Source organism: Trichosurus vulpecula, chromosome 7 (genome assembly GCF_011100635.1).
Source record: "Trichosurus vulpecula isolate mTriVul1 chromosome 7, mTriVul1.pri, whole genome shotgun sequence".
Lineage (NCBI taxonomy): Eukaryota > Metazoa > Chordata > Mammalia > Diprotodontia > Phalangeridae > Trichosurus > Trichosurus vulpecula.
Genome location: NC_050579.1, coordinates 28,621,283 through 28,648,142, shown reverse-complemented (window position 1 = coordinate 28,648,142; position 26,860 = coordinate 28,621,283). Strand labels below are relative to the sequence as shown.

At 44.6% G+C, this 26,860-nt stretch overlaps 1 protein-coding gene and 2 non-coding genes across 3 annotated transcripts; all 3 read right to left on the bottom strand.

Moving 5' to 3' along the window:
• Positions 1–8,133: 8,133 nt before the first annotated feature.
• CCT6A (chaperonin containing TCP1 subunit 6A) lies at positions 8,134–18,626 on the bottom strand. The gene is made up of 14 exons (XM_036766825.1): positions 18,306–18,626; positions 17,865–17,928; positions 16,963–17,097; positions 16,070–16,243; positions 15,222–15,325; positions 14,291–14,401; positions 13,965–14,124; positions 13,783–13,865; positions 13,156–13,252; positions 11,670–11,817; positions 10,627–10,760; positions 9,458–9,560; positions 8,999–9,071; positions 8,134–8,737 (listed from the first exon to the last, which is right to left on the bottom strand). The coding sequence occupies exons 1-14, from the start codon at positions 18,440–18,442 to the stop codon at positions 8,665–8,667; spliced, it is 1,596 nt and encodes a 531-aa protein (XP_036622720.1). The 5' UTR covers positions 18,443–18,626; the 3' UTR covers positions 8,134–8,664.
• Positions 11,035–11,174, bottom strand: LOC118858858. Its single transcript, XR_005010981.1, has one exon. It is a non-coding gene; the product is annotated as a small nucleolar RNA SNORA15 (small nucleolar RNA).
• On the bottom strand, positions 16,370–16,503 carry LOC118858860. Its single transcript, XR_005010983.1, has one exon. It is a non-coding gene; the product is annotated as a small nucleolar RNA SNORA22 (small nucleolar RNA).
• Positions 18,627–26,860: the final 8,234 nt, after the last annotated feature.

Below are 26,860 nucleotides of genomic sequence, written 5' to 3'. Positions count from 1 at the left end.
AAGTGCTCTCTGTATAGTTGAGAAACGAGGCCTTTAGCAGAGACACTTGTAAAGATCGTTTCCCAGCTTTCTGCTTTCCTTCTAATCATGGCTGCATTGGTTTTGTTTGTGTAAAAGCTTTTGAATTTAATATGATCAAAATGAATTCTATTCTATACTTCTGTCTCTTATTTGGTCATGAATTCTTCACCTCCCCTTAGCTCTGACAGGTAGAGTTCCCCTTGCTCTTCTAATTTGATTGCTTCATTGTCTATGGTACCTTTTAACAAGATGTAGTTCCTTCCTTCCCACAATTAGGTCTAATTTTGCTTTTACCTTGTTTAAGATCAGGATTGCTACCCCAGCTGAAGCACAATAGATTTTTGAGCTTACAGTTTTTGAAGGAGCTAAGACACGTAAGCAGATAGATACATTTTAGGCAGTCAACCTCTTCCAGTAGGAAAATCACAGGCTAAAGTCAGGATATGGGTTTAGCTCTCCTCTGGTACCTGTTACCTGCGAAACCTTAAGCTAGGCACATCTTTCCTAAACTGCCACTTCCCTCATGTAAAAAGAAGGATCGGATGACCACAAAGGTCATCCGATCCTTCCAACTTCATGGCTGAGCAGGGAAGCACCTACTATGTCTAAGAGGAGGCACTGTCAGGGCCATCAAAAGTAACAAGAGCTTACCGTCTGTCTATCCAGTATTTATCTTGTATGAACATAGTGGTTTGTGTGTGGTCTTTCTGCCTTAGAATGGGATCTCCTTGAAGGCAGGGACCAAGAGTTTGCCTTTCTGCATTTTCCCCTTGCTTGGCACATAGTAAGTTTTATATAATGCTTATTGACTGACTTACAACCTACTTAGGGGGCTAAATTTACATTAAAAAGTATAATACATTTTAACGATTAATCATTATAATGTTCAGTTACTCTATGTGACCCCATTTGGGGTCTTCTTTGGCAGAGATACTGGACTGGTTTGCCATTTCCTTCTCCAGCTCATTTGACAGATGAGGAAACTGAGGCAAACAGGGTGAAGTGATTTGCCCAGGGTCACACAGCCAGGAAGTGTCTGAAGCCAGATTTGAACTTGGGTCTTCCTGACTCCAGACCTAGCGCTCTATCCATTGTGCCACCCGGCTATCCCCAATCACTGTAAGAGTTACTGTTTATACGGCACTTTAAGGTTTCCAAAGCACTTTGAAGTTTTCTCATCACAAGAACCCTGAGAGGTAGGTGCTATTACATATTATATATATGTACTATTATGTACATTATAGATGTGTGTGTGTGTATGTGTGTAGTCACCATTTTGTAGATAAGGAAACTGAGGCAGACCAAGGTTAAGTGACCTGCCCAGAGTCACACAGCTAGTGAGCAACTGAGATCAGATTTGAACTCAGCTCTCGCTGACTCCAAGTCCTGTACCCCATCTACTGCACCACCCATCTGGCTATGTGATTGGGTATAGTGGCTCTGGGTTCAAATCTCATTGGATGGATCAGGGTCTCTCGTTTTCTATTCTTGCTCTAAGAGGCTTCATCATCCCCTTTGTGCTCTGAACTCCTACTGGAGGACATTGGGGCAACTGGGTGGCACAGCGAGTAGAGAGTGGCCCTGGAGTCAGGAGGACCCGAATGGAGGACATCCCAGAAGGTAAATCCATGTGCTTGCTGACCTACCTGCATTTTGACTCAATTATAAACTTCTTTCCAAAGTGAGCTCCTCCCCCCATCCAGGCTGCTGGCTCGCTGGTCTCAAGGTTTCCACGTGCGATTTATTTTTGGCATCTCGGCCTTCAGATCAAGTATCACATGCCAAAGAGCAGCTCGCAGTCTCAGATCCCAGGTGTGAGCGTGAGCCTAGGGCCCATTCCCCACGAGTTGCGCTTGCTGGGAGGCCATGGTGAGTAGCCAGCTCAGGAATCGATGTACCTGCCAGACACTCCGTCCTTTAGAGGAACCTGGAGCAGCCGGCAGGAAGCAAGGGCAGCGCACCCGCCCACAGGGAGAACTTGTTTCCTCAAAGAGAATCTCGGCATTCCAGTGACTGATGAGCCCGGTGCTGGGGGTTAGCACCACATGAGTCCTCTATGAAGGAAATGGTCATGAGCACTTCTGCTTTGTCATTCCCTGGCGGGAAACCAGGGAACATTTTCGCTGAGCCCCAAGCCTTGTTTAGACCTTTAAATGGCTCGACTCCAAAGTTTGGCCCCGTGCTGAGGTTGAGGTTTTCAGGTGAAGTGCATGTGCCCAGTTTGATCTGAGATTCAGATGGGGGCAGCTAGAGCCCCAGAGGTCATTGTCTAGGTGGGAAAGGCAAGTCTGGGGGGAAAGACTGGGGATACCCTTCTCTCTTCTCCCTGTCCTCCCTCTCTTCCAGCTTCAGCACAGGACTCCCCTCCTCCGGCCTCTGCTAGCTCAAAATTGTACTAAGGTTTTTGGAAGGGGGATAGAGACAGCGACGGAGAGACAGAGACAGAAGAAAGAGACAGAAAGAAACGGAGAAGAGGAGAGGAGAGGAAAGGAGAGAAGGGAAAGAGACAGAGAGAAACAGAGAAAGAAGAAAGAGACAGAAGGAAACATGGGGAGAGAGACAGATAGAAACTGAGACAGAGACAGAGAGACAGAGAAAAGAAAGACATGGAAACATGGAGAGAGAAAGAGACAGAGATTCATTTGCTATTCAGAAGCACCCTGGTAAATGTTTAACAGCTGACTCTCCAAAAAAATAAAAAAACAACACATTTTTGCATTGTTAACATTTTCTCTCTCACTTTCTTAAGTCTAAGTAACCACAACAAAATAAATCAAGCCCTAATTCGTAGCATTTGATTTCTGATCAGCTGACCAGCACCACCTTGGATACAGTTGTCCTTTCTGAGGTCAGAATTAGACTGACCTCTCTAGAACAGGAGAAGCATTGACCCTTTCTGGTGGGAGTTTCCCAGGGTCTCTGCAATGACAGACTGATAGCCTAGCAAGGATCACTTGACCTCACGCTCTTTGGGCATTGATAGTGCAAACTCCCTTCAACACAATGTTCCCTCAAGTGGAATTGGGGAAGGGGTTGGGGTAGCGAAGGAGGGGGAATTAGAGGAATTACAGACCAGGTTCCAATCAGCCTAGAGCATCCTTCCAGGCTGGGGTGGGAGGTGGGGAGCAGGGGGTGTTACTACCTCAAGGTTAGGGGTTATTGGATCAAGGTTTTTGGGGGGGATGTTGCATTTTTTTTCTCCTAGAGGCAAATGGCTCCCACAAGAATCTACTCACTGTCTGTGAATCCAGATGTGCTCTTAGTAGCATAGGGTCACAAAATCAGAGCCAGAAGGGACCACAGCGGTCATCAAGTCTGACCCTGTCATTTTTCAGATTAGACTTGTTTGAGTAAGTGTAAGTGGGAGAGACAAGATTTGACCAGGGTTAGTAAACATGTGCGTGCGCGTGCACGTGTTCCCCAGCACTGGCAGAAGCTGCTGCTGCTGCTGCTGTTATTCTAAACCTTCCCCCAGTAACCAGGCCCTGAACTCAAGGCACAAGAGCCTTTTAGACGAGCCAAGGTCCCAAAGTCCTTGATGCAACCAGGGCTGACATTTGGGCCAGTCAGCCTTGCTTGGCAAGGCCAGAGACACGCTAGGTTCTCCTTGCCAAGGGATGCCCTGGGGGACTGCCAAGGACCAATGTTCTGCTCCAGGAGGGATTTCCCTTTTTCTTCAGCTTTTCCTTTTCACCTCTATTTCTTGGTTCTCCCCATTTCTGGCCTGAGGTCTCTTTGAGAGCCCTCAAACCAGTCTGAAGGGACTGAAGTCCCAGCCTTAGAGACTCTATCTCTGGAACTCCCTAACCAGCTGTCTCCTGCCTCTTCCCCCAGTCCCCCACCCCCCCATGAGGACCTGCTGGTCTGGCCTCACTCAGAGCCAGAGAATCACCAGGATGGGACGCAGGGTTCTTTGCTTCTTCTTGTGGAGGTGGGGGAGTGGGGTGGGGTGAAGGGAAGCCATCTTTCTGAGCCCCAAGACCAGTCATCCTGTTAACAGGACAAAAGCTGCAGCTGCCCACACTGTCAGGAACATTGGATCAGAGGACATCAGCACATCAAAAAACATTTGCTGAGAACCTGAGTCTTTCCCTAAATATGGAACATCCTGCCCTTCCCCTCCCTTCCCTCCATCCCTATCTGCCCTTCCCATATCGCACCCCCCCCAACCTTGCACAGCGCCTGGAACACAGTAAGTGCTTAATAAATGCTCATTGCTTGTTGTCTATCTACATCTCACCTAAAACTCCTTCCAGAGCCAAGACCTCTAGAAAGCTCATTAATGCCTGCTGTCTTTGAGGACTGACAGGCCTGCCATCTGGAAAAGGAGAAACTTGTTCTGGATGGAACCAAGAGCCAGAAGGGGCCCAGAGGAAATATTCGACTTAAAACTTATTAGGAATGAAGTGGAAAGGACTGGCTTAGGAGGCAGTTGTTCTCCCCTGAGTGGAGGAAGCCTTGGACTAGAGGCTGGCAGGTTCAGTATTTGGGAGGTGGGTTGTAGGGGCAGGTTCCTTTCCAGTCTAAGCTGGGATTCGGAGCCGTAGTAAGGTCCGAGGTAGCGAAAAGGCCTTCACTTCAGGAGAAGCTGAAGAGCCTAGACAGATGACATCAGCCTACCTGCCAGCCCACACAGCCGTTCCCTTAGGGTTTCCTATTTCTGCCTCCAGCATCACCTTAGCTTCGTCTTGCTGATCACTGGCACCAGCTCTCCAAGTACACACATCTCCCAGCTTGACAGAGCCCTAGAGCTGCCGGATGACTGCCATAGTCTTCCAGAATTCAAGCTCCCCTCTAAATCCTTATCATTGATAAAGGAAGACCCGATCCAAATTCAGTCTCAGAATCTCACCAGCTTACGTGCTTTGGGCAAGTCACAATTAGACCTTGAGAGCAGGGACTGTCTTTGGCCTCTTTGCATCCCTAGAGCTTAACACAGTGCCTGGTACATAGTAGGTGCTTAATTAACGTTGACTGATCGATCTATAAAATGGGGATGATAGTAGTACCTATCTCGAAGTATCATTGGAGGATAAAATGAGCCGAGATTTGTAAAGCACTTTATGAACCTCAAGCACTATCTAAATGCTAGTATTAGGATTAAATTAAATCGGTATTAGTATTACAGCATCATCCCAGCTCTTGCCTCGAGTTGCTAAGACAGTGTCAGCTGGGAAGGGAGAACATGTACAAAAATAATTATAGTGGCCAAGAACCGACCTCAAAGAGATTGTCCACCACCGGGGGACAGAGGGGGAATAAGCATTTATGTAGCGTACTTTTCTTTCCTTCCATCCAAATATTAGTTCATTTGATCTTCGTAACTCTGGGAGGTAGATAACTATTATTATTCTGAGGCAGACAGTGGTTTGGTGCCTTGCCCAGGGACACAAACCTATTAAGTATCTGAGGATAGATTTGTACCCAGATCTTCTTTACTCAGGGGCAACTAGGTGGTGCAGTGGATAGAGCACTGGGCCTGAACTCAGGAAGACTCATCTGTCTGATCCTGGCTCACACACTTCCTAGCTGTGACCCTGGGAAAGTCACTTCACCCCATTTGCCTCAGTTTCCTCATCTGTAAAAGGAACTGGAGAAGGAAATGGCAAACTCATCCAGGATCTTTGCTGAGAAAACCCCAAATGGGGTTGTGAAGAGTTGGAAATGATTAACCTTCCTTCTCAGCACTCTCCCCTCTGTGGACTGGCTGAAAAAAAGGGATAGAGGAATGCTATGTGCCAGGCACAGTCCTGGGGATACAAACAGGAAAAAGTAATTGTCTCTGCCCTTGGGGAGCTATAATCAAACGGGGGAAGAACTCACAGCTGAAAAGAGGACTACTGTGCTCTAAGAAGCGATAATGAGGTTGTCAGTCTTCAGAGATTCTTTGCCAAAGTCACTGAGTGGGGGCTCTCTCCCAAACCACTCCTTGTAAGTCTGCTCTGCTTTCAGTCCACTGACTATTCCACCCAGACAGTCTCCAAACCATACTGCTAGCTCTGCACTCTCACTTCCCAGCTTCCCCTCATGGGTTGCCTTCCATTACAACATAAGCTCTTTAAGGACAGGATGCTTGTTTGCCTTTATTTGTATCCTTACTGGTCGGCACCCAACAGAGGCTTACACTGGAGTCAGCATCTCTAAGCAGGGGCTGAAGACCCCAAGCTCAAAGGAGAAAGGGTCACTGTTTATCGTTATTCCCAGTGGTGCCTTGGTACAGAGGAAATGCCCGAGGCTGGGCTCAGCCCCATCTGTCTTTGGTAAAAAGCTGGAGTCTATCTAGTGGCCAGAGAAGGGCAGCCTCAGGCCTTGCTCAAGCTTTTTTTATCCCTATGGGCTTGGGCAGGGAAAACAAGACTGCTGCTCATCACGTGCTCCAGATGGCAGTCATCCGGCAGCTCTAGGGCTCTGTCTCCACCTGCGTCTGCCCCATCACAGGGGATGGCCACCTCTCCCTCATCCCCAAACCATGCCGTATTTCCAGCCTCAACACGTCGATATCCCAGCAGGGATAGACCCACAGGGCCAGTAGTGGAGCCCAGACAAGGGTCCTCAAGGAGAATCCCAGGCCCCCAGGGAAGGCTGGCTCAACACATCCTAAATAAGGCTAGCACAGAAGTGCTCTCTACTGGACCCTGAATGCAGCCACAACAGCAGAATGCCAGGATTGGGACGCACACGCAAGTTTTTTCAGATTAATGGAATCTGAAGTCACTGAGTTTACTGTTTAAATTCATTATATTACTTTATCCTCCTGCAGTGTTTCGGAGAAAGTTTGCATTATAACTAGCAAAGTGCTGTTAACATGGCTAAAAGGCTCTTTCTGCTGTTTGTTTTCCAACAGTTGATGATGGAGATTCCTGGGGGACCCCAGCCAATCCACACAAGACCCTTTACTGAGAAACTTATTTGAGGCCAGTTGAGGGGGGTCAGTGCCCTTCTCCCAATCCCCAGACTGTTCTTCTCAATTATCTTCCTTCTCTTTTAAGGAAGGACCACAACCAGCATTTAGATGGAACTGGCCGGTAACCTTGGGGAGCCACGAAAGCCACCTTCCAGAATCTGAAGGGTTGCCACCTGGAGAGGGGTTTGTTTTCCTTGGCATCAGAGCACAGCAGAAGTGTGTGTGTGAGAGGGGCAACCTAAGTTTTCTTAGACTATAAACAAACTCGACATCTCTATGCCCCATTTCATTTTACCAAGTCATAGAAGCTAAGTGACTTGCCCAAGGTCACAGAGCATCTATCAAATGCCTGTGTGCCAGGCACTGTACTAAATTAAAGCTTTATATTCTCATTTGATCACCCCAAAGGCCAAAGCAAGCTCCTACGGGGCAGGCAATCTCATTTTTGACCTTGCCATATGACATGAAGGAGGGGCTTTTTCCTTTAGTATCCAGCATCTAGCAGTGCCCTTCATGTAACAGATGAGCCATTAATGCTCGCTAAGCAACAGAGTGAAAATTCACCTTCTCCTTCTGTGCAAAGGTGGTGAATGAGACGGGAGTGCAGCCCAAGCTGTCAGTGCTGGCCCTTCCTCACGTCCCTCCCGCTGCAGACCCTGCCCCCCCAATACACTCTGCCATCTAGAAATGTGGCCATGTGGGCAGAACACTGCCTAGCTAGACAAGTGACGTGTTAGCTGGTTTTACGCTACTGTTTCTTTGTCTTTTTTATTCTTGGTTTCAAAGAACGGATGGCTGGGGAAGAAAGGAAGGTAGAATATAAAATGAAAATGATATAAAAACAAGGTATCAAGAATTAAAAAAAATCAGTTAATACATTTTATACACACCCAGGAATGAGTTCTATTTTACATCCAACAATTAGAAGGGTACCCCCCCGCCAACAACCCAAAACCCAACCCACCACAGGACAAAATACACTTTTGTAAGACCACATTCTAAGGCATTTGGATTTTTGTCAAAAAACCTAAATAAAAAGGTCTTAATTTAAAAGCTGATAAGGAATGGGTGCAAGTCAATGTGTATATAAGTTATTAGAAAGACTATAGTTTGACTAATACACAGCATTACTTTTCTAAGTGCATTCTACATATCCACCAACTCTTCTCTCAACACAGGAAAGTCTTGGAAAGAGAAAATACGAACAATTTACTTTCAACAAAAGCTTTTATGCCTCAGGGCTTGCACTAGAACAGAGAAGAGGTCACAGAAGGTAGAATTCATCGGAATTTTGTGGAACCTTCCTGCCCTCTTTGTGTCTAGATTTAGACGGAATGAAGCCACCAGGTAAGTCACAGACTCTGGAAAATCAAGCACTACTCTACGGAACACAACGAAGAAACAAGCAGGGGCTAAGCTGCACGCCAGCTACTACAAGAGACACGAAGCCAGGCAGGACGATCATCGATTGGGTGAAAAGGACTGCAGCTTTAATTATAGGTCTCAGTGCAATTAAAAAAAAAAATAAATACTGGAATCAATTTCAGGACCTTACATTTGAAGAACAGGGGCCAATCATTTCCGTTTTAGAGACCAGTTTCACTGCAACAGTAAGAAAAACAATTATTCTTTGGAAAATCCTTTGGCGGCTGGGAAGGAAAACTCCGCCGCCAGACATACTTTGTGGTTCTTTGTGTAGGGCCTTCATGATTCAGCTCATCGCAATGGAAACCTTCACATCAACCTTTCAGAGACGACATTCCAGCTCGCATGATCTCATCAACCAGGAGGATGTTGGTGGCAATTACAGTGCTGAAAGGAGATTTAAGGCATTACGTATCAAGTGAGATTCGTGTTTATTTCTTGGGACCCCGGAGTCCTTACATTAAGGACACAACAGTGTCTGTCCTCATTCCTGCCGTCTTTTCTGGTACCTTCACTTTAAATCTGAACATCAGGTCTTCTCACAAACAGTATTACTTGGAGAAGAATCACAGAAAGGCTACATTTTTTTTTTCTTTAAATACCTTCCCGCCCCCCTCCCCCCCCCATGGGCTCTTAATAAACCCTTACCATGAGTGAAGCAGCTGCTTCTTGACACAATAGTTATCCCAGATGCCAGCTTCGGCCGCAATAACCGGCTCACCTGCAAAGAAGACCAGATGACCGTCTTGGCAGCTGCCTTCCCTGGGAGGGCCCTGGCACTACAAATGCCCTTCTCCCAGCTGAAGGTGCTCCGGAATACACCCAGTGCAATTTGGGTCTCAAGAATATTTACTCAGGCACCCAAAATTCATTCTTGAGGTGGTGGTCATGTACTTGCTTTGTAAATCATTTTTTGACAGGGAGATTTCAATAGAATTAACTGGTTTCCTTTGTAATCCTCTTTTATCCTTTTTAAAGCATTGTTTGGAGAAGGGCCTCATGACTCCCAACTTTGCTACTTGTGGGCACTGGCCGGTCCCAGCAGCACTTGAGCTACTTGGAGAAGCCAACGAAAAAGACTGTCCTACATGGGCACGGTTCTCTTACCTGTCTTTAAATCAACACCAACAAGTTGTCCTGATTCTGAATGTTCAGCCTGTATCTTAACTAGTGTTTCCTGAAGGTCAAAACCAGAGTTCTGAGCAAGAACCTTCAAAAACAAAATAAACACATTTAACCTAAAGGTCCCACTGGCAAACAAGAATGGAAGTAACATTTTGAGTCATTTGTTCTGAAGCAAGGCAGGATACATATAGGAGATCCCACATCTCAAGCTGGAGAAGATCTCCAGACAATTAAGGGGCACAGTAGAGAGACTGGACCTGGAGGTAGACCTGAATTTAAATCCTACCTCAGACATTAGATGTGACCCTCAGCAAGTCACTACCTCCCAAGGTGGTCATGAGAATAAAATATTTTTAAAGTTGCTCTGCCAACCTGAAAGCAATGTATGAAGGATAGTTATTATTTCAGGTCACCTAACATCACCCATTTTACAGGTGAGGAAATGGTACCAAAAAATGTCTCCTCCATAAGGTCTAATGAAGAGCCAACCTTGGAGCCAAGAATCCCTAATCTTGGAGTTCAAGTCCTGATTGATATCCCCCCCCACCCCTGCCCCCAATCATCCATCTGCACAGGGAGAACACTTTCTCACTGAAAGCCATCTGTACCAGTGGGACCCACAGGTCCAAGCAAAAACAAACAAACAAAAAAAAAAAAACAAAAAAAAAACCAACAAAAAACAAAACAACACCACGATTTGCCACAAACACCCTAAGAATTTTTTGTAGCTAGGAGAGTCACCTGAGGAGTGGAAAGAGCCCATTCGGGCAGAGCCTCCAGTAAGAGCCTGGCTGCAGGCAGCCAAAGGGAATCCTACTTCAGAGGGAGGCCGTGCTCCCACAGCTCTGCACTGTGACACAGCCTTCCTGCCCAGGCCTAACAAGCGTTTTCACTTGGCTCACACTTGGACACAAATGCTTTACTTTTAATTATGCCACCAATTTGTGACTTAATCACCTGTTGTCTAAAAGCAGGGTTTGTCCTAGGAAAGAGGAGCTCCTGAGGACCCTTGCCATCAGGTAACAAAAGTACATCTGCAGGCACTTTACGGTGATCCATGTACGTAATACCCAATCTGGGAATATTTATAGCGTACGGACATGATTTCTAAATATCGTCACAAGCTACCCAGGGATTGAATTTCCACATACCTTGGGAATAATGAGCAGTGCATCAGCAAAAGCTTGGACTCCAAGACGGGCCCTTCCCTTGACATTGGGCTTATGTTTAATGAGAGCTTCAGCTACGGCTACTTCCACTGCGCCAGCACCAGGAACCACACAGCCTGCGAAGGGAGAATATATTTATAATAAACGTCCACATCTCCACAGCAAGGCAGCTCATGTGCCAGAGCACATGCTGTTGTTCCCAAGGGCAGGGCAGGCACCAATCACCTCCAACACCCCCATAAATTGTGGGGGACACGCCCTCCCCCTGGATGAAATTTTGCCACCTTTTCTGTGGTCAAACTACCAGCTTTCAGAAGAGCGGCTGATGGAGCCGAACGCTCCATGGTCTTGGCTCACTTTTCACACCATCATTACCAAGTCAGGGCGGATGTCTGTGATTCCCCTTTAGTAATGGCATGCCAACAACCCTTAGCATCCCATTAAGACCATTTCAAAGGAGAAGAATGTGCTTTTGCATGGTGTCTGGCTGTGTTGACTACTGACAAAGAGAACACAGTATTCATCCATGCACTTAAAAGGTTAAACGAGTTTAACAAATACCAACCCATCTATCAGGTGAGAACCAAAAACCAAGAGATGTCCATCAGCTTGGTGAATGGCAAACCAAGTGTAGCACAGTACACGAATACCATAACAGAACATGAAGACTATGGGCAGGCATGAGAACATGTGTGAACTGATGTCAAGTGGAGTAAGCAGAACCAGAAAAACACAATTACAACAATGGAAAAAGAAATGACAAAAATGAATCTGGAGTCCTGTAATCCTAATTAAATGTGGCCCAAAGAAGGAACATGAGAACCTATTCCCCACCGTCCTACCCCCCAGGCCTTTGTGGATCTATGGCTATTGTTGGATTACCTTTCTTCCCCTTTTCATTCGGTTATAAAAGAGAACATTCTGAGTGGGGGAAGGATCCACTGGGAAATCGAAGCAATAGGCAGGCAAAGACTTGCCAGTGGTTGAACTTAAGCCATTCTGTCATGCAGGAAGCCGAAGCTTACCATCTTCAATAGCGTTCTTAACGGCTCGCAGACCATCCCGCACTGCATCCTTGATCTGTGTAATCGTGTGCTTATTTGGTCCTTTGATCAACAAAGTGACAGATCGAGGGTTGCCGCATTTCTCAATAAAGGTGAACTTTTCTTCCCCCTAAAATATGTAACGTATGTGAAAACACCAGAAACACTGGGCAGCACCTAAACAGTTCTAAGGCATGACTAGTATTACTTTCTTTTTTCAGTCCAAGTAGTGAGTTTATTAAGACACCATTGGGTTGGGTGAGATTCCTAGAGAGTCTTCAGTATTTATAACATCAATACAATTTTTGACACCAGATGCTTAAAGAATCTGGGCATTTCATGAGGATGGGACTGATATTTTTATACAGAAAGACTGTGGAAAGATCTGGATGGGATCTAAGAGTGACCAATAGCCACAAATAGTGGTCAGGAGGTAAGAGAGAAAAGGGCCTGGATAAGAGGATTAAGGAGTTTCAAATAAGGTAATTAAGGTGGGCCAGAGTCTTCAAGTTAACACTATGGATCTGGGCTGTGTGGGAATGGGGCCTTTTATCAGGGTCCCATCATTCACCCCTCAAAGAAATGGGACCCAAATTCTTTTGGGGTAGGGAACAAAGGTCTTGCCTTCTGAAACTGCTTCCTGCTGGCAAAGGCTTTATTATTTTCAAAATAGGACACAGTATATGAGTTGATGGTAAAGTCAGGGAGAGGATGCCATGAATCTAACGTCAGTTCAGCACTCACTCATGTTGTGACACTGCCCGTATTGTATTAATGATAAAAAACACTAAGATTGTATATTATGTTATCTGATCTTCCTTTCAGAACATATGCAAGCAGCAATTAAAGTTTCAGAGTAAGGGATATGACGCAGTGGTGGCAATGGCCCAGACCAAGCTGGATTTCCAACTTGCTGTCAGTTGCCATTTGGAAGAAAGATAGTGAATTTTCCAAACTAACAGCATTGGCCCAATGCAGCATGGTATGGCAAGTAGGAATACTACACAGAGGGAGGCAGTGGCCTGGCCTCTTCTCCTTCCCACAATGAAGCCTCTATCACTTCTGCAGATATCCCAGAGCCACACACGTAATTTATGCCACGTGCTGTTGTAACACACACCTGCAAATACCAGAAATAAACATTTTTAGTTCAAAGGATACCTCATATCCTTATTGAACCAAATGTTTATTCTGTGTGGACTTTTTAAAAAAAATAGCTTAACAGCTGGTATCCAGCCTCAACCTGAGATGTGACCGGGTTCCACAGTGCACTGGCCAGGGAGCACAGCAAGGCACCGAAATACAGGTGAACTGACTGATCCACACTAGTAGATTATTTTCTCAATGTGATTACAGGTCTACACAGCAGGAGGTTTCATCGAATTTCAAATGCAAAATAAAAACAGAGATAATCAAGAGTTAAAAAATATTAGTAAGTAAAAAAACTTACATGAAGAGATACACTTACCAGTGTGTATTCATAGACAAGCCCTGCATGTCCCAAACAATCAGAATTCAAGTCATCTAGAGAATTCATAGCCATCCCACCACATGCAAGAGTCAACCTGAATAAGGAAAATTTGCTTTTTAAATTCCATGGCAAGAAACTCTTACCTCCCACAAGCCAACACTGCACAATTCATGAGCCTATTTAATTTTGAAGAAGTTTTCACTGTGTTAGGACTTCAGTTTTTCATTACCCAGCCTTGAAGGCGGCCAAATGGAGGTTTGTACAAGAGTTCCTATAGTCCAGTGAGCCAGTGAGAGTAGTGTTAGAATGACTCCTTGCAATCCTTTCACTCCCAAGCCCAATTCCCATCCAATTACGCCCTCCTGCCAACAAAGATAAAGAAATACCTACAAATACAAACAGTTCTTGCTTTCCGTAAATTGACAGAGTGCAGCCAGAGGTCCTATGTCTGGCCCCCAGACCCTACAAACCTCCAGATACAGGATTACATAGAGCCCCAAGAGGGGAGGGGAAGGGCTGCATAATGGACCACCACGCCTGCTAAGTGAGAACTGGCTGTGTAAAGTCCCCATTACAGACAGTAAAAGTAAATTCAGATTGCTCAGCTCAGCTGCCAAAACTTACCTCTCCATATTTCTTCTCTTTGCTCTGCGGAGGGCCACTATACCTTCTTTTGCGAGAGCATCTAAAGAAAATGGGTCAATTCCCTGTAAAGATTGAAAAAAAAAAAACCACCAAACCTTAAAATGGATTGGACTATTTAGGTAACGAGACCTGACCAACATGGCACAAAATTTCATTCTCACCTTTTGATTAATAACAATAAATCCTTTGTCTGAATCACCACACACTTTTCTTTTCAGTTCTACTATTTTCTTTACTCTATCTTCAATGAATTTTCTTTCTGCTTTTACCAGCTTCTCTCTTTCCTCCGCACTTTTGTAAAAGAATCCAGAATTCACTTCTCTAAAGAAACAAATAAATTATTTTAAAAGCCAAGAAAAAAGCCAAATTCACATGGGCAGTTCCCCAAAATTCGAATTCATAGGGCCACAAATTTATAAAGAGCCACCAGACAGGACTCTTAGCTGTAATTAACTGTGACCCATTTATGAAGGGAACCTACACTTACGTTTTTTCATATTCTAATGATACATTGCAGGTAAGGATGTAAGCATCTTCTACTCTTTTCTTCATATCAGGATGTCGGGCACCATGGTCCAAAACCAGTCCTCTGATCAATCTATTAAAATAAGCATTTCCTTATATTAGTATGTTAGAGTTAATCTGAAAAACTGCCTATCAAGCATTAAATCTAAAAGAGAAAATTCAAGCGGGCCAACTTTAATAACTTCTTTCACAAGCCTTTAAAAAATAGAATAGGGAGGTGAGTTCAAATCCGGCCTCAGACACTTATCACACTTACTAGCTGTGTGACCTTGGGCAAGTCACTTAATCCCCATTGCCCAGCCTTTTCTCCCTCCAAAAACAAACAAACAAACAAATAAATAAATGAATAAAGTTACTAATTTCTTCTTTTTAAGCTCCGGAACAAACTTGTCCTTGTGGACCTGTTCACTCATCCCCACCCCCCCAAAATGGGGGCAGATCCTATCCACCTACTTTTAAAAAACAAACAACAAGTGAAGGATTGGACCCCCTTACCATGTATGGCATGCTTTTTTTTTTTTTAAACATTAGCTTAGCAATGCTGGGTGGTGGGCTCTGCATGTAACACAGATTTACTTACTTCCTGCAGAATCATGCCAACCACCAACACAGCCTTAGCAAAACTTGCATAGCGTGTGATACACAGGATTCATCTATGCAAAATGCATTATCTTCATTACTCATCCAAATATATCACAAAAAGAGAAGTAAAAAGATACCTCATGGACCATTTGTTCGGAAAGTTTCCCTACATAATTGCTTTAATTTTCAAACTAGTCTAAAATTCAAGAGTTAAATTACTGTGGATGACCAGCATATAAAACTAACATTTTAAAAATCTTAAGACAATAAAATTTCAGAGTCAACATTACCAACAACTTTTAACTACCTACGTTGTATCAGTATCTGATTTATGCTTCATCTCCATGATCTCTACCATGAAAAGATCAACAGGTTCACCTGGTTTTCTGATGGCCAAAACTGAATCTACCACAGCCTGCAAGAGAACACAAAGAGAAAACAAGGCTATTACCTACACTTTAGCCCATGCCCAATTTTTTTCCTTTTCTTAAAGGCCATTAAAATCAACTCTTACCCACCAAAGACACATCTAGCCCCCCACCCCCACTATGGCCTCAAGAGAGCAATCAAACTAATGAAAATTCTCAACTCCTATTGTAAAATAACCATTTCATAGCTTCCACCACAGACCCAGTATTATGACAGGCCCACAATCACCACCTCTCTTATTTCAAACCAAAGTCCGTAAGCTGACAGACCAATTTTTCACTTAGACACACAGGTCAAATCAAACTGCAACACAAATCTCTGTATTTGTATACATTTCCAAGATCCAAATGCAGTAACAAGATAAGGAAAGGTTTAAACCTATATGTGGAACACAACTCTAATGCCACACACAGATTGGCATATAGGACACTGGTAGGAGGAACAAAGGAATACTTTGCATTGTTTTTCAGTTTTACTGAACCATCACAAGAATTTGTTTTAACTCTGACAGCAATGGTGTAGCACTGTAAGAGCACTGGCCCCAAAGGCCCTTTCTGGTTTTCAATATTCTTTTTTCACAAAGTGGGGATACTGACTTCTGCTCTGCTCCCTTCCCATGGGTTCTGTGTGGCTCAAATGGGATCATTTAGGAGCTGAAACGAGAGCAGGAATGTTGGTTTTCTTCTTCTGCACATTGGCCTGGCTCGCCTAGACTCTGTCCAACACCTACCTCTGTCAGCACATCGGCCAGATCAGCATTGACTTTGGTGCGCAGGGATGTTCGGGCCACATCAATGAGTATTTCTCTATCTATTTCTTTGCTTATTTTGATTTGATCCAAGACTTCAAGGGCCTTGTTCTTGGCAGCTTCAAACCCTTCCGTTATGATTCGAGGGTGCAGACCCTGGTAACAAACATTCATAAAGCCACCCATTAGCCTCATCACTAATTAAGTCTGGCTCTACTGTCACAGCAAAGCCTATACCATTTTTGTATGGGATGGGGCCCATTAGTTACCACCCAAACTCAGAAATGTGCTGCCCTTCTGAATACATGTAAAAGGATAGAAAGTCCTTCCAACGCAGAGGAAAAGGACAGGTGTTATTCTAGCACAGACTATAAGCCAAGTGAACTACAAAGCACGCTTGGGTGTTCTCTGTGCAAATAGTGAGGAATAAGGGACACCCCCTCCCAATCTTGCTGGTACTTTCATTAGGCATATCTTCCTTAAGTTATCTGAAATTCCATTTACATATTAACAAAGAATAAAAAACCACTTAGACGACCACCTCTAATTTCTCTAATAGCTTATTTCCTCCTCTTACCTTTCTTACTAAATTGGTTGAACGTAAAAGAGATTTTCGTTGACCTCAATAGAAGCATTTAGGGTTATACAAAAGCCCCAATCCCTTGCCTATTTTGCTGATTCTTTTCTTCTTAGAATCCAGTTAAATATAACCCTCATACACCTTTCATTAGACCATATTTAAAAAGTTAGATAAAAATAACTTATTTTGCACAAGGGACCAACCCCTATTAGCTCCTTAAACCTGCCTAGAGTGGACAAATAAAACATTTCCTATTCAGAAAAAAATACCACAGGAATGTGACAGTCATGTGTACTTCAGAGATGTAGAGATCAGCTTGCTTCAGCAGCTCCCCAATGATGAGAACATTTGAAGTGGTGCCGTCACCAGTAATGTCATCTTGGGCTGTAGCTACTTTTGCTATCAAGGAGGCTGTTGGGTGTTGAATTTGCTAAAAATAGGAAATGAAAGTCATACAGTTGAAATTTGAGATGGAAGAGATTCTTTCTTTACCATAAGTAACTAACTTGTCAACAATTTCTACAAAAAACAAATTGCTCAAAACCACTCTACATGAAAAGCTTTGAAGGAGTGTCCCCTCCCAGACAAAATGAAGTGGGACTAATTAATCTCAAAAGCAAGTAAGTCCACATCCACATATGATTGTTACCCAGGATTACAGGGTCCCTGCTACGAGTTGTGTATGACATCAATTTAAAAAGAAACAAGTCATATCCTGTTACAATCAACTTTCAGGGGAGTCGCTTAAATTTTTCTGTTATTATAAAATTATATGAAATGGAATTTCAGCCAACAACCATTATGTCCTTAGAAAGTGGATTTCCCTTATTGAAGAATCTTTCACAATTTGGGCTTGATTTTTAAAATTATAACCTCTAAGTCAGTTAACGATGATAAAAATAAGTGGCTACAGTGGATAGAGTGCTAAGTCAGGAGGCCCCGAGTTTGAATCTGGCCTCCAGCCACACTTATTAGTGGGGTGACCCTGGGCAAGTCACTTAACCTGCTAGCCTCAATTTTCCAGACTGCAACAAAGGGAGAACAGGCGGGGCCTTCCCAGGTTGTTGTGTAGATCAGTGTTTAGCCTGTGCCCAGCACATAGTAGGCCCACCTAACGTTAACCCTCGCCCCTGTTATGCGGGGACCCACAAGGCCTTGAACCCCAGACCAGGGAGCGTGGGGGGGGGCGCTTCTCACCATCTCGTGCAGCAGCACGTTGCCATCCTTGGTGAGCTTGATGTCTCCTGCCCCGGAAACAAGCCTGGTGGGGAAGAGGAACGTGACCCACGCGTGAGACCCCTCCCCCCAGGGCGGTCCCGGGCGTGCCCGCCTCCACGTTCGCACCCGCACACGGGTCCTGGGGTTCGGAGGTGGCCGCGGAGTCTCCAGGGCCCCGGCCGCACAGCACGGCGCGTACCCCACCTTCCTCCCCCCACGAGGCTTGGCCAGGACAAGGGCCGGGTGTCGCCCTCCCGGCCACAACCACGTGAGCCCGGGAGAACCGGAAGGCTCGGACCGGATGCTGGGCCCGGCGGACGGTGGCCACCGAGGCCCCTCCCGCACAGGCCCCCTCCCACGGGTCCCCCTTCCCCTCCCCCACCCCCACTCGGCCGCGCGCCCCCGTCCCCGGGGCCTCACATCTTCATGGTGCCCTTGGGCCCCAGGTTGGTCCTCAGCACGTCCTGCAGCCCCCGGGCCGCGCTGATGTTCACGGCCAGCGCCGCCTGGGCCCGGGCCACCTCGGCTTTGGGGTTCAGCGCCTTCACGGCCGACATGACTGCGGAGCGGCGGCGGCGGAGGACGAAGAGGAGGCGGGCGCAAGGGAAATGGCTCGGGACGTGCTCAGCTCAAGCGGCCCCAACGCTAGCTCCGCATGGACCCGCGAGACGAGACGAGAAAAAAACCTACCCCTTCTAGAAACCTCCAGCACCGCCCCCCCCACCCCCGCGCCCGCCTCTCTACTTCTCCTGGGCGGCCTCTCGCCATTGGCCTCGAGCAGCCCACACGCCATCGCCATTGGGCAGTGGAGCTGCTCATCGCCCCTCGCCCCGCCCCACAGCCCGCGGCTGCCAATCCCCTCTGGCTCCGCCCCCTAGGTCCCGTCGCCGTTGACGTAGGGACGGGCTAATCCCCATGGCAACGAGGCGTCTCTTCCTGCCCTGCTGATACTGGTCTGAGGAGCGCAAAGCTTGTCGGGGCCTCGCGGGGCGGTTAGAGCGTAGGGTCTGGTCCTTCCCGGCTGCCCGGGAACACCGACGCCTTGGAAACGTCTACCCGAAGTCCCGGGAAACCTTGAGCTCCGGGATGGGCGTCAGTTCCCCTCCCTGTCAAAATGGGCCAGGGCGTACATTGTCAGCATGGCGGGCCCCAAGCCCAGTGGTGAGGCGAGCGCCCTGAGGATGCCCCTGAACTTTGTAACCATGAACAGCAACAGCAAAACCGCTGAGAAACCAGGATTGAACTCACATTAAACTGTAAGCTTCCTTAGGAACGGAGGCCAGGGACTGGGGGGAAAATTCCCTCCATCAACCCAGACAAGTGCCTTCCCTGCACCTTAGCCTGAAGCATGAACTGAGAGCTTGTGACTTGCCAGATGGGGGAATCCATTTGTCTTCTAGGAAAGTGGACAATTAAAGAGATGTGTACACGGCCAGTAGTGTCAGAGGTAGGATTTGAATTCAGGTCTTCCTGCCTGATATCTCACCAGCCCTCATCCACTTCACGAAGATGCTTCTCCGTGATTATTCCATTATTAGCAATTTAAAAACACAAAACATGTTAACGGTCTATTTACTTCCATGTTCCCTTTGGATTTTTTTTTTGTATGTTTATTTTGTTGCTCTTTTTTGCAATTATGGTTGGACAGACGACAAAGTGATTCCCAGGACCGACTCATTTTTCTCATGTTTCTTTGAACTATTTATATTTATCATTTCTTAGGTGCAATCAATTCCATTCACATACCACAAGTTTTTTCTGCCTTTGCAGTTGTTTCCTATTACAAATAAGGCTGCTGGGACTATTTTTATACACATATATATGTTCCCTTTCGACAATATCCTTATGACAGTGGTTCTTAAACTTTTTGGTCTGAGGACCCCCTTAAAAATTATTGAGGACTCCAAGGAGCATTTGTTTATGATGAGGATCAGGGAGTGGAGTCCCAGTTTCTGGTGGGGTAGAGACAGTTGAAGGGAAGGGTTATAGCAAGGAGACTGCAGGAATAATTGGAATCATCCCCTAAAATGGGTTAATGGGATTAACAGCTTATAGGAGATGTAGCAGACCTTTAATTGCCATAGTGGTATTTCCAAGGAAATGTGGCCACGAACCGTATGCATATTGCACATCTGCTGAAGAAAATCTGCAACTGGGAAATCCCAAGCTCAGTTAAAATGAGTTTCTTCGGAAGCCAAACCCTAATGCCCCTGACCGGCAGCTGTGAGGAGGTCCAATGCCAACAGAGCTGAGTTCTACTTCAGGATTCTAACCTGGCATGTGGAACAGCAACTGTGTAGTGAGATGCAGGTGTTTTCTAGGAAAGAATGCGTGTGGAGTGAGGCATTCATTCCTAAAGGGTCAGAGAAAACTCTCCCCAAGAAGAAATTCAGGGGGCAAAAGGTTCAAAGGAAGAAAAAGCAAAAAAAAAAAAATCTCAGAGAAACAAAGAGGTTGAAAAGCTTAATATTCATTCTGCCCTGATTCTTAAGCAGGTTTTGCTCTGTTTCCCCGGTGGTTAAAATTGAGAAGGAAAAGGGAGGCTGAGGTAGTTTGGTTCCTCTGCTCTCATCCCTACCCTCCTGTAGGTCATGGTCTATTTAGGTAGCTGCTGACTCTGAACTGAATCTCTAATTTGTCACCAGCTGGGTTTTCTCTCCTGGGTTCCTATGTGAGAAATTACAGAGATGCCTGTCTGAGGAAACCTCAACAGGGTCAATGAGCAGGGGAGGAAACCCCTGAATCATAGGATTTTACAATTAGAAATTACTTTAGAGATTTGATTGACTTCTGTCGTTTGTTCTTTCTTCCATATCAAAGGATCACTGAAAAGAAGTAGGGAAAATAGTTGGTTAAGAAGTTGCGGAGAGTTACCTCTAAATTTAACGTTTAACCTATCATCACATACATTAACGGAGCTTATTAAAATTCAAGTTTTCATTTCCAAATTAGTTTGAGGAATTATAAAAACCCTCTTGCTTGAAGATTCATTAATGTTTAAATCCATGTATAATGGGGGAAAAGTCATAGGTTAGATGAATTTTAAAAAAGATTTCAAGAAGTGAAAAATTCTAATTTGGTCATCAACTTTGGATATTTTCTAAAATTAGTTATATGGGTTTGAGGAATAGGCTGAAAATCTGCATCTTCCCAATCCCACACTTGGCCTTAGAGAGAAGAAGCAAGTGTTGTGGAAAAGGAAGGCCAGGTTTGGAAGCCAGGCTTCTGACAGTAATCCAGGCCAATAAAACAGAAGGCTGATTAGGCTGGGAAGACAGAAAAGACAGAAGTGGTGCAGGGGTAAAGAAATCACAGGAGGCTCAGAGAGCATCCTGTCCCCTTGCCCTTAAGAAGATAAGATATTATAATACATTTTATAGCTAGGCAACTAAGAACACAGGGAAGTCAAATTACTTACCCTCGATGTCATGGAAACAACCAGAACCCAGATCTTCTGCCTCCTGGTACAGTGTTTCTTCCCAGATGTCTCACTCCATTCTAAACATTCTAAGGGATCCCATCTCTTCTTTATTCCCACTTCAAAGTGTCAATATTTGGGCATAATCTATGACCCTTGTCCAAAAGTTGGCAAGAATGTTTGAAATGTGGGCAATTCTCAGTCCTAAGGAGCACGGATTAGCTTTAGTTCTTTAAAATGTCTGTGAGCCCTTAGGTTAGTGGATTACATGCAACACGATGCTAAGAAGGCCCTGAGTGGCTCTGTTGGGCCATGGGTTTCTAGCTGTATTTTTTAATCCTAAGCAATCACAAAATGAAATTGTTTTTAGCACGAGCTCATTGCAGATACTAGAAAACAATTCTAAAAGCATGACTTGCTGACAGTGGATCAACAGTATTCTCATTTTAATAAGAATAATAGAGTCTTGGATTTTGAATGCATCTTAGGGTCATTTATCTCAATTTTTTTTACCTAATATATGGATCTCCTCTAATATGCCACTGATAAATAGTGATGATAATGATCTCAGCCATAACAAGGAGTTGCTGGTTTTTGGACAGTTCTTTTTGTTGACCCGATCTTCCCTCTAGTGAGCTGAAATCTGCAGCTTCTGTTCCTTTGCCTTAGCTCTGTGCTCCAGAACAGAGATGTCAAATATGTGGCCTGTTCTTTGTTCTCCCCACAGTAATTGGGGAAGATGCAATTTGGGAAGTATTCAACAAAATAAATGAAAATACAATAGATTATAAGTAACAATATTTGGTTTTCCAAGTCACTATGTGGTTGGCAGAGATCTTATGTGCGGTTATCTGAGTTTGACACCCCAATGCAGAACATCACAGAATAAAACTAGATGGAAACATGGAAGCCCTTCAGATATCTGAAGTAAACTATCATGTCTCCCCCAAGTCTTCTTTCCTTTAGCCTAAATAGCATCAGCAGTTCCTTGTCCTCCTCATGACATGTTTTCAAGTCCCCTTAATATCTTGGCCATCTTCCTTTTTGCTCACAAAGGATAGCAGGTTAAAAATGATTTAAATTATGAACTTCAATAAAATTATTTATATAATATTTTATGTAGCATACAGTACCCTTAAAAAATTAAAGACTCCAGAATGAAGTGCTAATATTTGGTGGTAGCAAATTAGCACTTAGCACACTGCCTAGTACATAATAGGTGCTTAATGCACGTTGATTGGTTGACTGATTAGTAAGAGTGGTTTCTAGGCTGAAATTATGTTATAATGCTGATTATTTGATTCTACTTGTAGTCCCAGATTGGGCTGGTCTTATAGACTGAAGTCCAAGTTCCTTATGACTAAAACAATCTAGTGGTATGTGGAAACCTTTAAATTTCAGTACTAATAAGTACCTTTTTATGTGTTAGCGATCTCATTAGTTTGGAAAACCTATCCATAACCTGTCTTCTGAAAGACAGCCAGGCTACCCAAGAGGGCTTCCTTCTAGATTTCTTGATTCTGCCTGGATGTCGGTGGAGCACTCAGGCTGTCCATCAGTTACTCCTCACACTAGACACACAACGAGCCCATGTCCTTTTCCAGAAAACACTGCCTTGATGATATCTTTTATGCAGTTTCTTCCCTGAATATCTTCACGCATAGTAATGCTGCGGGCCACTCACCCTCATCATGCTCTCTCTATCCCTATCCGTTTTTGGGTGACCTTCAACTTTAATTCTTCAGTGACTGTGTTGGTCTCTGCTTTGTAGCCATGTGGAACCATCAGAAGAATAATGGTGTTTTTAAAAAATGGGTTTTCGTTTCAAGAACTTGGATTCATCAAAAGCAATTGGCAGTTTCCCAAATGGCCCAAACTACTTGTGCTATTTCATGTTGGGCCCAGTTCAAGATGAAATGAAAGATAATTTTATTCAACATCCTCCTCATCCTGAGGCATAAATCAGGGAGAGGAGTGCTCACCGAGGGTGGTTGTCACTGTCACAGAGTCTAGTGAGCAGAGTCCAAGAAGAAAAGGAACTCCCATCTTCATGGCGGGGGGTCCTCCAAGGGTTCTTCATTATATAGTACGAGTCCCAGCTACCAAAGAACCTTGTAAAGGAGAGCTGCAATCACTTCAAAATGTTCCAAAGGGATATGGAGAATGCCAGTAGTCTAGACTGTGACATGTAGTTGGATGGACTCCTGGAGCTGTTTCATAAGGACATTCATTTTGGAAAAGAATGGATCCTACATAGTTGAATACATTGCTCCTAAGAAATTCTACGTAAATTGTATTTTTGTAAGTTAATTTTTAAAACGAATGAAAGGAATTTAATGTTTTAAAGTTATTCTACTGTTCTACTCCATTGTCTAATAAAGTGAAGACTTTTGTAACATTTAGAATTACCTCCTGAAGTCTCGATTTTTAAAAATTCACATTTTTATATACTAGTTTTGCTTTCAGAACAAGACATAAAGGCATAGCTCTGCTACATTATACTGAATTTGCTATATAGCATCTTGCTCTTCCACAATTTATAAACCAAGGAACTGATATGATATACGAATGACACTTGCTTCACAGAGTGTTCAGGCACCCTTAGCCAAATCAAGAGTTGGTAAATTTCCTTGACTTACATTTTTAATATTATGTTTATTCCAGTAAATTTACTTCTCCATTTGTTCAGTTTGTTTTGAACCCTTATGTAGTACGTGCTAGGCCTTCCCTTCAGACCGGCCTTTGCTAGGGACACCTTTGCCAGCCTCAGAAACGTCTCAGGCACGAGCTGGTGACTCCCTCCCAAGGCCACAGTTTCCTCATCTCTCAAATGACAGCTCCCAGTCACAGTCTAGACTGAGGAGCCTATTCTAATCAGTACCACGAGGAGGCACCTTCTCACACCTAAGGACTGCCTGAGGCCTCAGCTGGCTGTAAGGCTGTCCCACTCATCAGAACAGTTGAAAAGCTTCTTCCTCACAAACCTTCTGTAATACAAGCCCTGTCTGAACAGCATCTACAACTTCCTTTGTTTCTCTCCACAGCCAGTGCTGGATGGATGTATGACCCAGGGCTGGCTCATTGACCAACAAATGATAGTTCATGGAAAAATTTTTGTTTCCAGAAGCCCATCTTTACCATTTCAGCCACCTATTAACTATCTGGAAACTACAAATAATGATGCAGTTGAACTCTTCTCTATTCATTCATATTTATTAAATTTTTAAAATATCTGTAATTTCCTTGTTTTCCCGAAATCCTTAAACTCTCTATGCTCAACATGCCATGGAACATTTGGTACCCACTGTCACATTCTAACAACCTTTGTGAATGAGTTTATTAACACACAAAATAGCTTCAAATTTACTTATTATTGTCACCCAGAAGTTATCTCAGGTGGCTGAGGGTTTCCCTGGGCAGGGCTGTGTAAAATCAGCAGACTCTTCCAACAGAGGGACCCAAGTCCACTGATGATCTCTCTTTGCTTAGCTCTGGATTCCTCTTGTACATCTGCCTGCCAAAGTTGAAAATAGCATGAGATCCCTAGGGCTTTGCCCCCGAGTGCTGACCTGGTTGGGTGCCAGATTCTCTCCCCTCCTCCTTCTTCCACCCCAGTGCCAAACTACCTGTCCTTCCCCCCAGGGTTCATAGGCTCACTGATTTACAGTTGGAAGTGCTGTAAACAATCACTTCTTCAGCCAAGATCTCTCATTCCTTCCATTACTGGTGTTCAATGGAATCTAGCTATACCAGAAGACACTGTATCTCTTGGTAGTCTCACCACCACCCCTGACACACAGGGGCAAGAAGAGTCAGTGGTCTATTTTTGGCATTCCCAATGTCACTTGCCAACTCTCTCTCTGCCTCCATCACTCACTCCGTCTCCTCTAAAGTTCACTTCATCCTATTCGGATCCTTGTTGGTATTATCAGGAACCTCTAAGACACTCTCCCTCAGCAGTAGTTTCAGTAGCTGGGCCATGGTTGTCTTCTTTGCTCTAACCCGTTTCCTTTGAATGAATGAAAAAAACTATTAAGTTCGGCTTCCTCTTTTAAAAAATGAGGGGTCACACAAAATGACCCCTAAGGGTTCTTGCGGCTTACATTTTAATGGGAGGCATCACCCATAGGGAAGTGATGCCCAGGAAGAGGCACTTTGGTGTAGAAAGTACATAGACTGTGTTTCTAGCCTCCCTCAACCATGTACATACTTAGATAATCTCCCTACCCCATTGAATTTGCTAGTTGTGGTTATGTTTTCCCATCTCATCCTTGGACTACATCCCAGGCTTGCCACTACAGTGGCCTGACCCAGTCAAACCATCTTTGAACTCCGTGACTCAATCACTTATCCTCAGTGGGGGGTCAGTGGATCATCAGCTACTCCGGCCAATAGTACCCCTTGCCTCAATCAATAATAATATTTGTAAAGTGCTCTAAAGTTTGCAAAGTACTTCTCATACATTATCTCATTTGACTCTCATAATCCTGTGAGGTAGGTGCTATTATTATAATCATCATCATTTTAGACATGATGAAACTGAGGCTCTGGAGGGTGAAGCAATTTGTAACACAGCCAGTAAGGGTCGGTGGCAGGATTCAAACCCAAATCTTGCTGATTCCAGTTTCCAGTAATGTATTCACTCCGTAAAACTGTCTCATTGTCAACATCTAAGAAATGTTATCAGTCATCTCACCGTGGTGCCCATCCTTTACACAGGGACATGTCATCAAAGGCTTCATCCTTTACGGTTTGGTAAGGAATTGAAAAACATGCTGGCTTCATGGGAAGAGTATGAGATCTCAGTTCAAATCCTGACAGTGCCACTTATTAGCACCTCTAGTTCTATGATCTTTTAAGTGCCTTCAGTTTACCATAATTTCTCAGTCTGTCGTCTACCCCCAGTTAAAAATTGGTAGTCCCTGCAAACCACCCACATCTCCATGGCCCACATCTCCAACTGAGAACATGGATATCTCTTTGGGGACCTGGTTATGCTTCATAATTATCACGCAGCTCACTCAATATGGTAATCACTCTTTCCATAAGCCCCTAGGCAGCACAGTGGATAGTGATGGGCTTGGAGTCAGGAAGAGCTGAATTGAAATCCTTGCCTTAGACACCTTGGTAACCTTTCCTCATCTGTAAATGAAACTCCATCTCCTGGCCCTGGGTATTTTCTCTGGCTGTCCCCCATGCCCTGAATACCCATCCTCCTCATCTCTACTTCCTGGCTTCCTTCAAGTCCTAGCTAAAATCCTACCTTCTGAAAGAAGCCTTTCCCAGTCCTCCTTCCTGGAGACAGCTAGGTGGTTCAGTGGATAGAGCACAGCCCTGGAGTCAGGAGGACCTGAGTTTAAATCCAGCCTCAGACACTTGACACTAGCTGTGTGACCTTGGGTAAGTCACTTAACCCCACCAAAAAAAGTCTTCAGTGCCTTCCCTCTGAGATGACCCCCAATTTATCTTGTTTGTATGTACTTGTTATGTCCTGCATTAGATTGGGAGCTTCCCTAAGGGCAGGAACAGGCTTTTGCCTCTCTATCTCCTGAGCTCA

Coding starts and splice junctions, on each gene's coding strand:
- CCT6A (XM_036766825.1), bottom strand. CDS start 18,442: ATGTCGGCCGTGAAGGCGCTGAACCCCAAAGCCGAGGTGGCCCGGGCC. Junction 13,253..13,782: donor AAGAGAAGAAATATGGAGAG/GTAAGTTTTGGC, acceptor TTCCTTATTCAG/GTTGACTCTTGCATGTGGTG. Junction 8,738..8,998: donor AAGCAGCTGCTTCACTCATG/GTAAGGGTTTAT, acceptor ATCTCCTTTCAG/CACTGTAATTGCCACCAACA.